A 15,460-nucleotide genomic window follows, 5' to 3' on the forward strand; every position below is an offset into this window, starting at 1 on the left:
TGTGTCTGTGTGTCTGTGTGTGTCTGTGTGTGTGTTTGTTTGTTTAACAGATGAGAAATTATGCCCTGAAGAGGAAAAGTGACTTGCCTAGCTAATTTGTTTCAGAGCTAGGACTAGAGTTCAGGTCTGCCAACTTCTGGTCCAGTGTTTTTTCCATTAATCTCTGGTTTACTTACATTTTATTTAAGGATTGAACCCCCTTTGTAGATGAAATTCTGTGTGGAAGCCCAATAAGTGAAATAGATAAAAGTAGAGTTTCTCTGGTTATAGCGGGATTTGAGGACCCATAGTGTCTCCTTGAATCTCCATGTGGGTTACTGCCCATGCTGTCTTAGTCATTCACTCAGTAGCTTTTTCTTGGGGTCTGTAAAATGGCATCAGAAACTATCTAACACCAAGGAGGATAATAACCAGGGTCAGCCCAAAGCTGAGTCCCACGAGATGGAGGTCAGACATACTTACACTCTCCAGCCTTTTTACCAATTCTGACACTAGCCATTCCTCCCGCTGTACTCTGCATTTCTTCTGCTTTGATAATTTGTTAAAATGGCCACACAGAACTCACAGTCTATACTTACAGTTTAGATGATTGCTTCAGGGGATGTGGTGAGAGATTAAGGTGAAGATGAAGTTAAATGGTTTATTAAGAAGTAACAAGTTACTACTTGGGATCAGGATCAGGAATCATGTAGGCAAAATTTCCCTTTTTCAGGGCAGGGCAGCTCTCTCAGTTCCTCTTGGCCATGCAGGCCTTCTCTCAGTCCCCTCAGGACAGGCTCCTCTTTGCTCTGCCCTCTGTCACCACTGACTCTGCTGCTGGACTCCTTCTGGGCCTGTCACTGTCTTTTGTGTTAACAGCCCTTGACTTGTGTTACAGTTCTTTTAGGAGTTTTCTTGCCTCCTTTCTCTCTGCTTCTTCTCTCTTGCCTTTTCTCATTTCTGCTGCTTCCTGCTGCTTGTCTGAAAAACCTCTGTGGGGTTGGCTGCAAATATACACAAACCCCTCGTCAGTTTCAAGACATGGCCCTTCCACCAGAGCCATGAACTGACCAGTCGAAACTGACCAATCCCCTCTCGGAGGGCCATAGATGCTTTATTTGCAAAGTAGGTTGTGGTAACTTCATTTGCATAGTCTATAGTTACTTCATTTACATAATATAGTGACCAATTCCTGCAAGGTGCATACCAGTCACAGGGCAGGCTACAGCCCAGGACCAGACAAAAAGTATCAAACCACAAGTGGTTTACAGTTTACCTAAGAAATGTCAGTCAACCTGGTCAAAAGTAACAAACCCTCAGGGATAGAAAACTAGGGCAAAGGTAACTTCTCAGGGTTTAGGGGAAAAATCTCTCAAGCTGTTTTTCCGAAGAACCAAAGCAAAAGGCCACATACAGGAACTCATTTCATCACAGAGACTATGTATCAGGGACTCAGCTAGGTACAAAATTTTAGAAAATCCAGATAATTTTACTCTATACATGTGTATTACCTGACTCTTTTACAACAAGAAAATATTTATATAGTTAAAAAAGAGGCAGTCAAAGAAGGCATCTAGAGGGGAAGTGATACTTGAGTCTTACAGGATAAGTAGAGTTTAGCCAGAAAGCGTAGAGGGAGGAAGGGCACTTAGAAGTTGAGGATGCAGAATGTGGAAGGGTGCTGATTTGTGAGAAAGTAGACTGGGTATAGATTATTGTTTGAGGGGATGTGGTGAGAAATGAAGCTGAAGGTGTTGGCTGAGGGTTTGGATTTTTTTTCCTAGTGATGATGGAAAGGGGTTGAAGTATTTTCAGCAGCAGCAGGAGTGACCTGATTGAGTTTGTATTAGAAGGGTCACTCTTAACAGTGTGGACAGTGAATTGGGTGTTGAAAATTGAGGGTCTAGACTGGAGCAGTGAGGATGGAGAGTGGAGGATGAATTCAAAAGACACTTAGAAAGTAAAGAGTTTGGTGAATGAGGAAGAGGAAGGAGATTTGAATGACTGGTTTAGGGGCTTGATTTAAATGAAGTAATGTACTTAGCACAATAGCTGAGACATAGTACGGGCTCAGTATACGTTTGCCTCGATGATGATGATACATATAAAGCATCTAACACTATGACTAACACATAGGTACTCAGTAAGAATTAGTGCAGGCCCCCTGTCATAAGCTTCTGAATAGGAGGGAGACTCACACACTTCACAGAAGGTGGAAAAGGAGAAAAAGAGCTAAGAAGAATGATGATTGTATCAATGATAATTGTATCAAATGTATATTTGATTAGGTTAGACAGGCAGAATGCTAGGGGAGGTTGTGTCATCCTTCTCACGGAACCCAGTTTAACTGAAGTCATTTATCTCAAACTTGTGATGGAAGGGGACTATTTAGGGTGAACTTAACATTTTCCTCTTCCTCCAGGCAAACACAGTGCAGCCCAAGCTGAGTAGAGATGAGCAGCGGGGTCGAGGCGCCCTCTTACAGGACATCTGCAAAGGGACTAAGCTGAAGAAGGTGACCAACATTAATGATAGGAGTGCTCCCATCCTCGAGAGTGAGTCTAAGCTTTATTTCCTAGTCTTGAATCACCAGGATCCCAGGATTGACTTGGAGACTTGTCTGGCTGTCGTTGTTGAGTCCTGAGTGGGAGAGTTTTGTCCTGGAGTATCTTTTGGCTCTCTTCCCACCTGCTCACTTAAATACCTTAGAAGTTTCTTCTTCACCTTTGGGAAGCATTCTCAGGGTTAAGTGTCCCATCTCCTATTGTAACTAGATGCTTAATAGGGGCACATCCTTGACTGTTCTCTAAGGAGATCCCCTTATTCCTAGAAACCTCTCGGCTGAAGCCAAGGATATTTTTATAATTGCTACAAGTGTCCATTCCTGTAAGCCTCTGCAGAGTTTGCTCACACCTGGGTCCCTGAGCCGTTAGCCCCCTTACCATCTAGAACTTGGAAAGGAGAGGCCAGAGAGTTCTGCCAAACATTTTTCATTCCAGTTATCCCAGTGCCTTAAATAAGGGAGGATCGGCTCCTTGTTCCTTTTGTTCTTTCTCTTTCATCACAGTGAAGTTTCATCTCCACACGAAGCTGTGGAACAGAGAGGCCTAGCTTTTTTTATGGAGAAGCAAGATTGGTTTGTTTGCAAATTAAAGCCCAGATAGAGAAGGGTTTTCTCCTCAGGATTGATTTGGTCACTACTTCAGAGCATGTGAAATGAAAACCCTAACGGTGTGCTTTCCAGAGCCTAAAGGAAGCAGTGGTGGTTATGGCTCTGGAGCAGCTGCCCTGCAGCCCAAGGGAGGTCTCTTCCAAGGAGGTGTGCCGAAGCTCAGACCTGTGGGAGCCAAGGACGTTTCAGGTACTGGATAAGTACTTTCTTAAGATATTTTCCAAGTGCATTAATTTCTCCCCCCACCCCAAGCAATATATCTTTTCTTGTCTTTAAATCTTTTGTGTGTGTGATAAATACGTATGTAACAAAACACATGCCATCTCAGCATTTTTTACATGTACGACTCGGTGACATTAACTGTGTTCATCATGTTGTTCAATCATCACCACTACCATTTGCAAATTATTCCATCGCCCTTAACAGAAGCTCAGTGTCCCTTAAGCAAGTGCATTAATTTCTCATTGGTTCCAAGTGGGCCAAATGGGATTCAGAAGTGAGGTAGAGGTGGAAGGAGGAGTGGGAGCAGGGGAGGAGTTATAAAGTAGAATAAAGCGAAAGCTGAGGAATTAAATAAAAATATGTTTAATGTATATCAGTAATATTTGTTAATGGGCCCTGACCCCGCCACTGGATTAAAACCTAGAACTATGCAAGAGCTTTCCTTGCTGCCGTGCAGATTGCACTGAGGAGGATGGGTGAAGTAGACATACTAACCAACATATACCTAGCTCTGTTGACCCAGTTCTGTCTGGTGTATTTATAGAGAACCTAGCTGGAAAACCAGCCCTGCAAGCCTCCAGTTCTCGAGCTGCTGCCCCAAGGCCTCCGGTGTCTTCAGCCAGCGGCCGCCCTCAAGATGATACAGACAGCAGTCGAGCCTCACTCCCAGAACTGCCCAGGATGCAGAGACCCTCTTTACCAGACCTCTCCCGGCCTAATACCACCAGCAGTACCGGCATGAAGCACAGCTCCTCTGCCCCTCCTCCACCCCCCCCAGGGAGGCGTGCCAATGCACCCCCTACACCTCTGCCTGTGCACAGCAGCAAAACCCCAGCCTACAATAGAGAGAAACCTTTGCCGCCGACACCTGGACAAAGGCTTCACTCTGGTCGAGAGGGACCTCCTGCTCCTCCCCCAGTCAAACCACCTCCTTCCCCTGTGAATATCAGAACAGGACCAAGTGGCCAGTCTCTGGCTCCTCCTCCGCCGCCTTACCGCCAGCCTCCTGGGGTCCCCAATGGACCTTCCAGTCCTACTAATGAGTCAGCCCCTGAGCTGCCACAGAGACACAATTCTTTGCATAGGAAGACTCCAGGGCCTGTCAGAGGCCTAGCACCTCCTCCACCCACCTCAGCCTCTCCCTCTCTACAGAGTAATAGGCCACCTCCCCCAGCCCGAGACCCTCCCAGTCGAGGAGCAGGTAAGTGCCTGGAAGCACTTCTTTTCCCCCTATACTGTTTTTCTCAAAGCTTCCCTTCAGTGATGGAAAAGAATAAGAAGTCGTCAGTTCATTCAACAGATTTATTGAGCGCCTTTGTATGTTGCAGGCTCTGTTATAGGTGTTAGGGAAATAGCAGTACATAGAGAAGACAAAAAAATTCCTGCTGTCATGGACAGACAAACAAATAAACTGGTAAAATATGTATATAGATCCATAGTATGTAGTATGCTTTAGAGAAACCAGTGCAGAGAAAGGGAGTAGGATATACTGGGTGGGAAGGTAATGATATTTTAAAAAATTGGGGTGGGAGTAGGGTCAATGAAAGCCTTGCTGATAAGGTGACAGATTAGCAGAGACTTGAAGAAAGTGATACAGTAAGCTAAACAACTGTCTGAGTGAATAGCTGTTGTAGACATTAGGAACAGAATATGCAAAGGCCCTGAGGCAGGAGTGTTCTTGACATATTCTAGGAATAGCAAGGGGGCCAGTGTGGCAGGAATAGAATGAGTGAGGTAACAGTGGCAACAGTGGCGGTTAGAAAGCTAGACCTCCATGGGAAAACATTGCAGAACTTTGTAAAGACTTTGCACGAGATGAGGAACCCCTGGAGAGTTTTGAGAGCAGGAGTGGCATGATTTCATTTATCTTTTAAAAAGATCATTAGCTCCTGTGTTGAGAACAGACTGCAGTAGGGCATGGGGGGTGGGTGAAAGGAAACCACTTGAGAGGCTGTTGCAATAAACCAGGCAAATGGTTAAGACCACAGCAGGTTTGGAGGGGAAGATAGGTGTTCATTTTTGGCTAAGTTTGAGACATTCAAGAGGAGATAATGAATTGGCAGTTGGCTATTAAACTCTGAAGTTCAGGGGGAATGTCTGGGCTAGAGAGATAAATTTGAATGGTATTGAAAACTACCCTGTGCTGGATGAGATCACCTAGGGAGTGATTATAGATGGAGAAGAGGCCTGAGGTCTGGGAACACCTACATTAGAGGTAAGAGAGATGAGGAGCACCCAGCAGAGGAAACTGAGAAGGAGCTTCCAGTGAGGACGGGAGGAGGAAAACCAAGAGAGTATCCCAGATGCTAATAAAAGTCTTTCAGGGAAGATGGAGTGATCAGCTGTGTCCAGTGCTGCAGATAGGTCATGTAAGTTGAAGACGGAAAATTGATACCGGTTTTAGGAACATGGGAGTCGTTTTTTGGATATCCAAGTAACACGGGACCTTTTTGAGTAATGTCAGTGGAGTGGTGGAGGGTGAAGGTGAAAGCCCAATTGGAGTGGGTTCAAGCAGGGCTAGGAGAGGAATTGGAGATAGCAATGCACAAATCCCTTGTGTTTTACTGTGAAGGGAGGCAGATAAATGGAGTGGTTCTGGAAGAGGATTCCCTACTCCCACCCTCCTTCACTTCCCTCCTCACCCCTGCCCCTGTTTATATGCTAATGGAATGATCTACTAGGAAAAAAATTGATTGAGAGAGAAGAAACAAATTGCTTGAATAATGTCCTTGAGTAGGCAAGAAGGGATGGAATCTGATCCGTAGGTAAGGAATTTGCCTGACAGGAACGCAGATACTTGTTCCATGATAACAGGAGGGAAGGCAGAACATACAGGCATAGAAGCAAGTGTGTAGGTGGGTCTGTAATGGTAGGAACTTGTGGAAGTTTCTTCTGATTTGCTTCTGTTTTCTCAGTGTAATAGAAAGCAAGGCCATTACCTGAGAGTGAGGTGAGGCAAGGAGATTTGAGGAGAGAGAGGTATGAAATGGTCATCTGGGAGTGTGGGAGAGTGGCTAGACTAGGGAAATGTAGCAGGTTGCCAGCAGTGTGGGAAAACCCACTTGAGATTAGGGGCCATACATTTACAGTGAGATTAACCAGCATGGTGTGTGTGCTCAACTCTGCATTTGCAGGAACAGATTACCTGCAGAGTTGTATTTAACCAGGGTTAGCATATTTTAGGCATGTGGGATTAAGGGAGAGAGGGATTAAGGGAGAGAGCGAAGGGTGTTTGCAAGGGAGCGATTTTAATAATGGGCTCTGGAGCTTAAACTGGTTAAGGAGGGAATTAAAGATGTAAACTTCTTCCAGGGAACCTAGAAAAGGTAAAACAAGTTGTGTAATCTTTCCAAAAAACAGGTTGACTGAAATTGGAGACAGCTGTCTGGGGCCTTCTTAGATCCAGGAATTTTGGCTTTCTTATTCTTAGATCTACATGAGCCCTGGTGGCACAGTGGTTAAAGCGCTAGCCAGAGGGCTGGCTGTTTGAACCCACCGTCTGCTCCTTAGGAGAAAGATATGGCAGTCTGCTTCAGTAAAGATTTACAGCCTTGGAAACCCTATGGGACAGTTCTACTCTGAGCTGTAGTGTCGCTGTGAGTCAGGATCGACTGGATGGCAATGGGTTTAATTTGGTTTTGGTATTCTTGTATCATTGGACTTCGAGCCACACCCTTCATCAATGGCTTTTGAGCTTTTAAACAGTCAGCCCCTGCAGTTATAGAACAATGGTAAATAAGTCCTGTCATCAAGAAGCCTTAAAAGCCCTTTAAGCTGGGCTGCTTGGATAGGTACTTACAGATGTGTACTCCAGGAGCTGGAGGTCGAATGTAGCGTAGTCAAACAGTAGACTGATGCATCCTGACCCCTGTCTCCCTAGCTCTAGTCCTAAGGTGGCCGTTAATTCTACAAAGTTCAGATTTTAATTTTTTCTTCTTTTAATGTTTGTTAATTTATTGTTGGAACAGGTAGGAACATCCCATCTGATGTTTTTCACATGGTTATAAAGAATTTTTTGAATGAGGGTGGTATTTTTCACACATGAAAACAAACACATTTATTCACCACAGGGAAAAGAAACAATCCAGGAGAATTGAGTGACCCAGGGAACACATTTGAATGACACTGTGTATCTATAAGTAGGAGCTCTGATGGCACAGTGGTTGAAGTGCTCACCTGCTAACTGAAAGATTGGTGGTTCGAACCCACCAGCTGCTCTGAGGGAGAAAGGTGTGGCAGTCTGCTTCCATAAAGACTACAGCCTTGAAAAGCCTATGAGGTAGTTCTCCCCTGCTCTGTAGGGTCGCTATGAGTCTGAATCGACTCATCCGCAGTGGGCTTTTGGTTTACGTATCTGTAAAGGGCAGGTAGTAAATGTTTTCGACTTTGCTGCCCATGCAACTACTTAACTCTTAGGGATTTTTTAAGAGACCCATTATCTCAGCAGAGCCCATGTCTTTTCCTACTAAGCCAGGAATAAAAGTAGAGAAAAACGCAATATCTGTGGGCTGAGCTGAGTAGCTTTAAATGTCTGCAGACTTCTTGCTTCCCACGTCTCAGTTCTTTGTGGTTTCTTGAGAAAATTTTGAAGTTATGCGCCTTGTTTTCCTGTCCGTTAGCCATCATCAACTTTGAGGCCTACCAGAGGCCTCAGCCCACTTTCCATATCAGTAACCAGAGCAGTGATTAGTTTGATGAGTCATACGCTGGGAAAAAGTGAGCTATTTTAGTTGGAGGTCTTTTCAGTATTATAGCTCTATTTGTTGTGTGGCCTTGGGCAGATCACTCTGGTTCTCTGAGTTTGTTTCCCCATCTGTAGAATAGTGTTAATAGTACTTTCAGAGGTGGTTGTAAAATCAAAAGTAGATGTGAAGGTCTTTTGTAAACTGTAGTGTACTGATAAATTGTTAGTGGTTTTATGCAGAGGGCTTCCAGGTAGTTCATAGACTGATCACTGTTATTAAATCATATCATGACAATATTATGTACTTTTGCTTCTATAGGAACTGTTTGCATTTGCAGTCTTCTCGGAGATCAAAAAACCTATGTATTGGAGTCAAAACTGACTCCACGGCAACTGTTCTACTGGTATTAGAATTTCAGGTTGCGAAAGTTGTAAGTTTTTACTCTGACAGTTTCAGTTTCGTATCTGTAAAATGGGAATAAAAATACCCATCTCAAAGTGTTGTTGTGCAGGTTATGTTAAAAAAAATTGTAGGTTAAAAAAAGAAAAACAAAAAACTTGCGTATTGGTATATAGTTTATTTCCGGAATTTTTCCTTTGTAGAGTAAAAAACTGCCCATTTTAAAGGGATTTTTTTTTTTTCTTTCTTTTTTTGAAAGACTTGATACCATCATGCTTTCCTCAAAGTTAGGGTTATCTTGAATTTACTCTTTCCTACCCCAGGGCTTCATTTGTAAACTGATTGTTTCTTAAGTTCCTTGGGTTCTGGCTCTGTCACTTGAAAACAGTTGTAAAACTGGATCTGACAAGGAGCTCAGGAACTTGTTGGAGATAGTGGAACCTGGTTGGGATGACCCTCCTTGAGAGAAGGAGCTGAAGGAGCCGAACAGGTCACTCTTGGTCCTCCTGTATCTTGCCAGCCCAGGTTGGCTCTCATCACTGCCACCTGCTCAGGGTCTAGCTGGTGTCCTTTTCAGCCTAGCTAACTAACACTGTCCACCTTATTCTCCTTAGCTTTTCCCTTGTAGTAGATACACTCAGGGCCTTGAGAAGTCTGGGTTTTAGGGAAGTATTTTGAGCGTGACCTGAAAGAGCTTTGGTTTGGCAGATTTGGAATAAAAACAAGGCTCAGAGATGTGGTGGGAGATGTTAAGGTGATTTTAATAACTGCCCCTAAAGGATCCTACTCATACTTAAACAGACTTTGAAAAGAGTGAGGGAGAGTTGACATTCTGAATCTGTCTCACGGGAAGTGAAAACTAACGTTTATTGGACCTACTGTGCCGAACTCCTTCCCTGTATATGAACATCATCCCATTGCTATGTTATATACTTAACTATGGTCACTCTACTGAAATTCCGACAGTAATTCAGGAGAAATAATGAAATATACTTTTATTACTAAAACAATATGTTGTCTGTTAAGCCGAGTAGTCTTCTCCGTGTACTGTTTAGGGGTATTCAGCACCACCTAGGTACCAAAAGACACACTTCTAACTCACTGAGTTGTAGATCTGGTTGGGGAGATAAGATACATAATACTTGAGGTGGCTATGAAAAGCAATGTGGCAGGGATAGTGGAGAGAGCAGGAGTGTGCTGGGTCTATTTTTATTAGGTCTTTGACCCTAGTCAGGTAACCTGAGTCTCAGTGTCCTCATTTGTGTAATGGGGGTGATACCACATACTTTCCAGGAGTGGTTGTAAGAATTTTTTAATATTTAATGCATATAAAGTGCTCAGGACAGTGCCTAAAATATAACGAATACCCAGTAAATCGTAGCTGCTATTATTATTAGTTAATGCGAAGCATAGGAATTTAAACACATCAGAGCCTGTTCCATTGATATTGTCATTGGGAGGCTTTATACCTAATTCATTGATGTTGCCATTTCTTTTCTTTTTTTTTATATTTTATTGTACTTCAGGTGAAGGCTTACAGAACAAATAGTTTCTCATGAAACAGTAGTACACATGTTGTTTTATGACATTGGTTAACAACCCCACAACATTTTAACCCTCTAAATTCTCAACCTTTTTTTTTTGGTGAAAATACACATAGCCAAAGATACACCGTTTCAGAGATTTCTGCATACACAGTTCAGTGACATTGATGACACTCTTCCAATTGTGCTGTTATTCTCACTTAAGATGAAGGCTTATAGAACAAAATAGCTTCTCATTTAATAGTTACTACCAATGTTGCCCTGTGACAATGGTTAACAATCTCACAACACATCAACAATATCCTTACTCAACCTTGTGTTCCCTATCATCAGCTTCCTTCTCCCCTTCTGCCTTCTGGCCCTTGTCACTTGGCTCCTGTACCTCGTTAGTCTCATTTGGTTTTACAGGGCTGTCCACTCCCAGGCTGAACAGTGAACCTCGGAGGTAACTTCACCACTGAGCTAAAAGGGTGTCTGGGGGCCATACTCTCGAGGTTTCTCTAGTCTCCTTTAGGCCAGTAAATCTGGTCTTTTTTTTTTCTGTGAGTTAGAATTATGCTCTACGTCCTTCTCCAGCTCTGTCCAGAACCCTCTGTTGTGATCCTGGTCAGAGCAGTCAGCGGTGGTAGCCGGGCACCATCTAGCTGTCCTGGACTCAGTCCGGTGGAGGCCTTGGTAGCTGTGGACAGTTAGTCCTTTGGACTAATCTTTTCCTTGTGTCCTGTTCTCTTCATTCTCCCTTGCTCCCGAAAGGATGAGACCAGTGGAGTATCTTAGATGGCCGCTCACAGGCTTTTAAGACCCCAGACACTACTCACCAAGGTAGAATGTAGAGCGTTGTCTTTATAAGTAGTGTCATGCCAATTGAGCTAGATGTTCCCCGAGACCACGGTCCCCAGAGCCCTCCGCCCAGCATGTGTTGCCATTTCTTTACACTTGCTTTTACTTGGTGGCAAATTTTTGTCTTTTAAGGGTGGATTTGATTTTTACAAATGGCCAAAAAGTAGAGTTAGACCTAGTACAAATATTTTTGGTGGTGGTGGTGGAGCAACCTCAGAAATGAAATGTGACCATCATATAATGGTATTTATGGGTGTGGTAATTCCAAAAGAGCCATTCCCAATTTTTCTTGAGTGATGACAGTATCATTGGAGAATGTATAACTTCCCAAGGTGAACATTGGTTAGCTTCCCCCTATATGTATTTTGAAAATCACTCATTTTAATCTGTACTAGTAAGTGCCAGGATAAGTGCCAGAGCCTCTACATGCTGTGGGAAAGCAAAGGAGAGGATCAGAATAGAGTGGGCTGGTTTGGGAAAGTCTTGAAAAGATGGGACTTTAGTTGAACCTTGAAGGATAGATACAATCTGGTAATAAGGTGAGGGATGGCATTTCAGAGTATTGTAGGGGAAGTCACAAGAGCAAAACACTTGTAATTCAGTTTATTGAGCAAACATTGATTACCTACCACGTGCTGTACGTTTGTGCTTGGAAACACAGATGAATGACACTGCTCTGACTTTAAGGAGTACACACTATACTGGGGGAGAGGGACAGTATAATGACTAATCATAATACGATAGAGTGGTAGGGATATGTATAGGCTTCAGTGGAGGTGCAGAAGAGGGGATTTGAGACTTTATGATGTAGGAAATGAAAAGCCCTTGAAAAAATTTGAGCAAGTATTTTAGGGAGATTAGTGAGTTGGTGATGTGCAGAATGGAGGGATTAGAGATTGAAAGCAGGGCAAACATTTTGGAAGCTTTTGCAGTAGACCAGACTAAATATGAGAAAGACTTGAATTAGAATTGTGGAGGAAGATACGAAAAAGCAGGAAAAAAGTCATCAAGATTGGTGGAGCTCTTGACTTACTTGTCGTGGGGAATGAAAAAGAGTCATACTTTTATTCTGAACCTTGGCATCTGGGAGAGTGGTGATGCTGTTAAAGAAACAGGGATGAAGGGGAGGGTGAATATGATATTTAATGCTACCCAGAGGCTCTCAGAGCCTGGTTCTTTGGCAGAGCACCAAGGAACTCTTTTACCCCATGTCTCTCAAATCCCTCTACCCCTTGCTATCTCTACATCCAAGCCTAACTACTTTGGATTTCGATTGCAGCTCCTCCACCCCCACCACCCATGATTCGAAATGGTGCCAGGGATGCTCCCCCTCCCCCTCCACCATACCGAATGCATGGGTCAGAACCCCTGAGCCGAGGAAAGCCCCCACCTCCGCCCTCAAGGACGCCAGCTGGGCCACCTCCTCCTCCACCACCCCTGAGGAATGGCCACAGAGATTCTATTACCACTGTCCGATCTTTCTTGGGTGAGTAGTTAAGCTGTTTAAGTCGCCTAGTTCTTGTGCTGACTTTGCTGACTCCAGTCATCCAGGGTTATTACTTTAAAGATATGTCTTTAGTGTGGAAACCCTTGGAATGTGGTCAAGCCACACTCAGAAAATTTGAGCTACCTTTTAGGGGGGCCAAGAGATGGCTATCCCAGCTGTGTCGCAGAGCTACATGAGAGTAACCTGAGTCAAAAGGGAATTATCTGGCCAAATCTCTAACTAGCTGGAGACAAGTATTCCTATTTTAGGTTATTTTCTATCAATTTGTAGATTCAGTTCACTTGGCTTCCCATGGTGACAGTCTGTAAGAGGACCATGTTACTGAAACACGGGTCTTTTTCTTTCTGCTCCTGTACAAACAGTTGCACTTCTTTCCTGTTTTGTGCCTGAATTTTGGTGGAAAGGTTTTAAGAATCAGCCCAAGGATTCACTCCTTAATTTGAAGAGCCTTTGAGTGTGTGTGGCGTGTAGGGTGCTGCTCTTCTGTTCTCAAGAACTGGTTTACGAGGTGAGGCAGGCCTGGCAGTATCTCCGAATGCACAGGAGACTGGGAAAGGGAGAGTCACGGTGATACAGAGGTCTGTGGGAACACGAGGAAGGGTGGTACAAATATTCTGTTCTTTTTCAGATGATTTTGAGTCAAAGTATTCCTTCCATCCAGTAGAAGACTTTCCTGCTCCAGAAGAATATAAACACTTTCAGAGAATATACCCCAGCAAAACAAATCGAGGTGAGAATAGTAGTAATGAATGCTCCTCCTTAACTGCACAGAATGTGGTGAAATATAATTATCCTTATCTTCATTTTATTAAAACCAAACAACAACAAAACCCAGTTCCCCAAATTCAAAGACTAGCTTAAAGGGTCTCTCTCTCATTTCAGGAATTTTGGGTTATTCAGGGTCTAGTGGGTGACCTTTGTGTATGTGTGTGTGTGTTTGTTTGTTTTTTTCCAGCTGTCCGTGGAGCACCACCTCTGCCACCCATTCTCAGGTGAAGCCTGGCTTGATCCTGTTCCTCAGGAAAAGGATGGACCTTCTCCTCTTCTCAGATGGTCCCTTCCATTCCCCTAAAACCTGCATGAGAGCTCCTGATGTGTTTCTCCAGTGCAAAGAACCCCTAGACTCCAAGCGTCCTCCCAGCTCACCTCCATCTATGCATCTCGTCTCTGGACTTGGTGATTGGACTCTTTATCTTGGCAGTAGGGTCTCAAACCCTGCATTCATCCCTCCTCTAGCAGCCCTGCTAGCCAAACGAGGAAGAAGCTTCCATGTCTCCGGCTTTCCTCTTGGGGAAAGGTGCCTTGTGATGAGTTAACTCATTGTTGGGGCAGGGTAGAGAATGGTACTCCTACCTCCTCCTACCCACTGTGGAGGAAACTTGGCAGATATATTTCATCATTTAGGAGGCTGGCATGGCCAGGACTTCTGGGGGGTGGGGTGGGCATTTTCAGTGAAACAGGAAAGGAGTTTGTAGACAGGTGATCTGTTTTAAAGGTCAGGTTTGGAGAAAAGGCAAGGAAATTGTTCTGCTTTATTTTTAGGGGTACTGTTTGTTTTGTTCTCTTCCCCCCTCCCAGGGATAAGTTGGATATAAACACTAATCAGTTGAACTAAACATCTAATAAAAAAAGAGGAGAGGGCGAAATAAACTGGGGATCCTTCTAGAACTAGTCACTTCCTCTGCAGCAAAGGGATCAGGAGCCATTTGAATCCTCTCGGACTCCCTGCCCTATTTCCTCAGGGTACTGAGCCTGAGGGATGTTTTTCCTCTCTCTAACCCCCAACCCCTCAAAAGAAAAGTTGCTTTTTTTTGCAGGGCGGAGGGGACATCATTCATTCCTGATTCACAAACCCGAGAAACCTCTGGTGGAAGATAGGGCCTAGGCCTTGACCTTTACCTTGACCCCACCTCAGCCTTTCTGACTGGTCCTGAAGGCCAGTAGCCCTTTCAGTCCTTTCCAGAAAACTTCAACTCCAGTGGGTGCTCCAGCATGACAGAGAAGTACCTCATGGAAGGGACTGGCTCTGCGGGGCCACAAAAGACTAACTTAGACCTGCTTGTTTGGAAGTTCACAGCCCATCTGACTGAGCAGGCTCTTCCTGTTCTTCCTCCACCACCCTCACCCTCCCAAGACTGCAAGGGTCAATACACAGCAGAGTAGACAAGGGTAAGGCAGTGAGTAGAAGCTTAATGAGGGTAGTCAGGGATCCCTCTATGCCAAGAAGCACAAAGACGTTAGTGAGATGTGCCTCAGTCTAATAGATCTTCCTTGGCAGCCAGCAGTACGGGTTTCTTCATCTTCTAGGCCCTGGCTAAAGAGCTCAGAGAAAGCAGGTTTCCAATCTAGGTAGGAACTTAGCTTGGGCGATGAGACAGAGACTTTCCCTTCTCCAACAGCAAGATGGGGGCTCCTGGGGTTCCCTGGGGCAGGGAGGCCATGGCTGTACTTTGAAATGGGTGGGGAAAGTTAGTTAAAAATTTTCACTGGCCACAGCATAGCTTTAGACTCCTTAGGGACCTTCCCAGTCTTTTGGATCACAGGCTAAGGATCTGTGCATCTTGCCAGGTGAAATCCAAGTCTTCCCAATGCTAGGTGAGGGAGGGCTCAGGTTAGGTTATCTGTATGGCGTCTGCTCTCCTTTTCCATCCCCTGGACCACATTAACTTGGGACAGACTATGATTAGGTGAGTCACCAGACTTCTTCTAATCACTCGTATTTATCATTCTTATTTTCAAATCTGTTAGCAGTTGTCTCTCAGAAGTATCCCCAGCATCCTGAAGTGACTGGAGCTGAGAGAGACACTCATAGAGGGAAAGGTAGAGGGGAAAAAGAGAGTACAAGAGCTAATACTGCAGCTGGGTTCCAGGGTAGATGCTGACAAGTTACTGAACTTTGACTGTGAAGTCTTCCCATTTATTTTTGAAATGGGAATTGATGCCTTTTGTACGATGTTATCAAAGTATATCTTTTTTTTTTTTTCCTGTACTCAAACTTAGAGCATCAAAATAAGTATCACAAGTAAAAGCCAAACCCCAGCTTTTCATTGGGGCTGTCATCATCCTCTCATCTGACCTGCTGCCCTCATATTCCTCAGCATTTGGACTGTGT

At 44.2% G+C, this 15,460-nt stretch overlaps 1 protein-coding gene across 3 annotated transcripts in view; it reads left to right on the top strand.

Moving 5' to 3' along the window:
• The window catches only part of WIPF2 (WAS/WASL interacting protein family member 2), a 35,988-nt gene extending 20,653 nt beyond the window's left edge, over positions 1-15,335 (top strand). For all 3 annotated transcript variants that reach the window (XM_004378067.2, XM_004378066.2, XM_004378068.2), the window contains exons 3-8: positions 2,402-2,534; positions 3,224-3,340; positions 3,918-4,574; positions 12,121-12,327; positions 12,977-13,078; positions 13,304-15,335. In XM_004378067.2, the coding sequence (XP_004378124.1) occupies positions 2,402-2,534; positions 3,224-3,340; positions 3,918-4,574; positions 12,121-12,327; positions 12,977-13,078; positions 13,304-13,344 (1,257 nt within the window). In that variant the 3' untranslated portion in view covers positions 13,345-15,335. The remainder of the gene's footprint in view (positions 1-2,401; positions 2,535-3,223; positions 3,341-3,917; positions 4,575-12,120; positions 12,328-12,976; positions 13,079-13,303) is intronic.
• Positions 15,336-15,460: the final 125 nt, after the last annotated feature.

The sequence above is a fragment of the Trichechus manatus genome, unplaced genomic scaffold (genome assembly GCF_000243295.1).
Source record: "Trichechus manatus latirostris isolate Lorelei unplaced genomic scaffold, TriManLat1.0 scaffold00054, whole genome shotgun sequence".
Classification (NCBI taxonomy): Eukaryota; Metazoa; Chordata; class Mammalia; order Sirenia; family Trichechidae; genus Trichechus; species Trichechus manatus.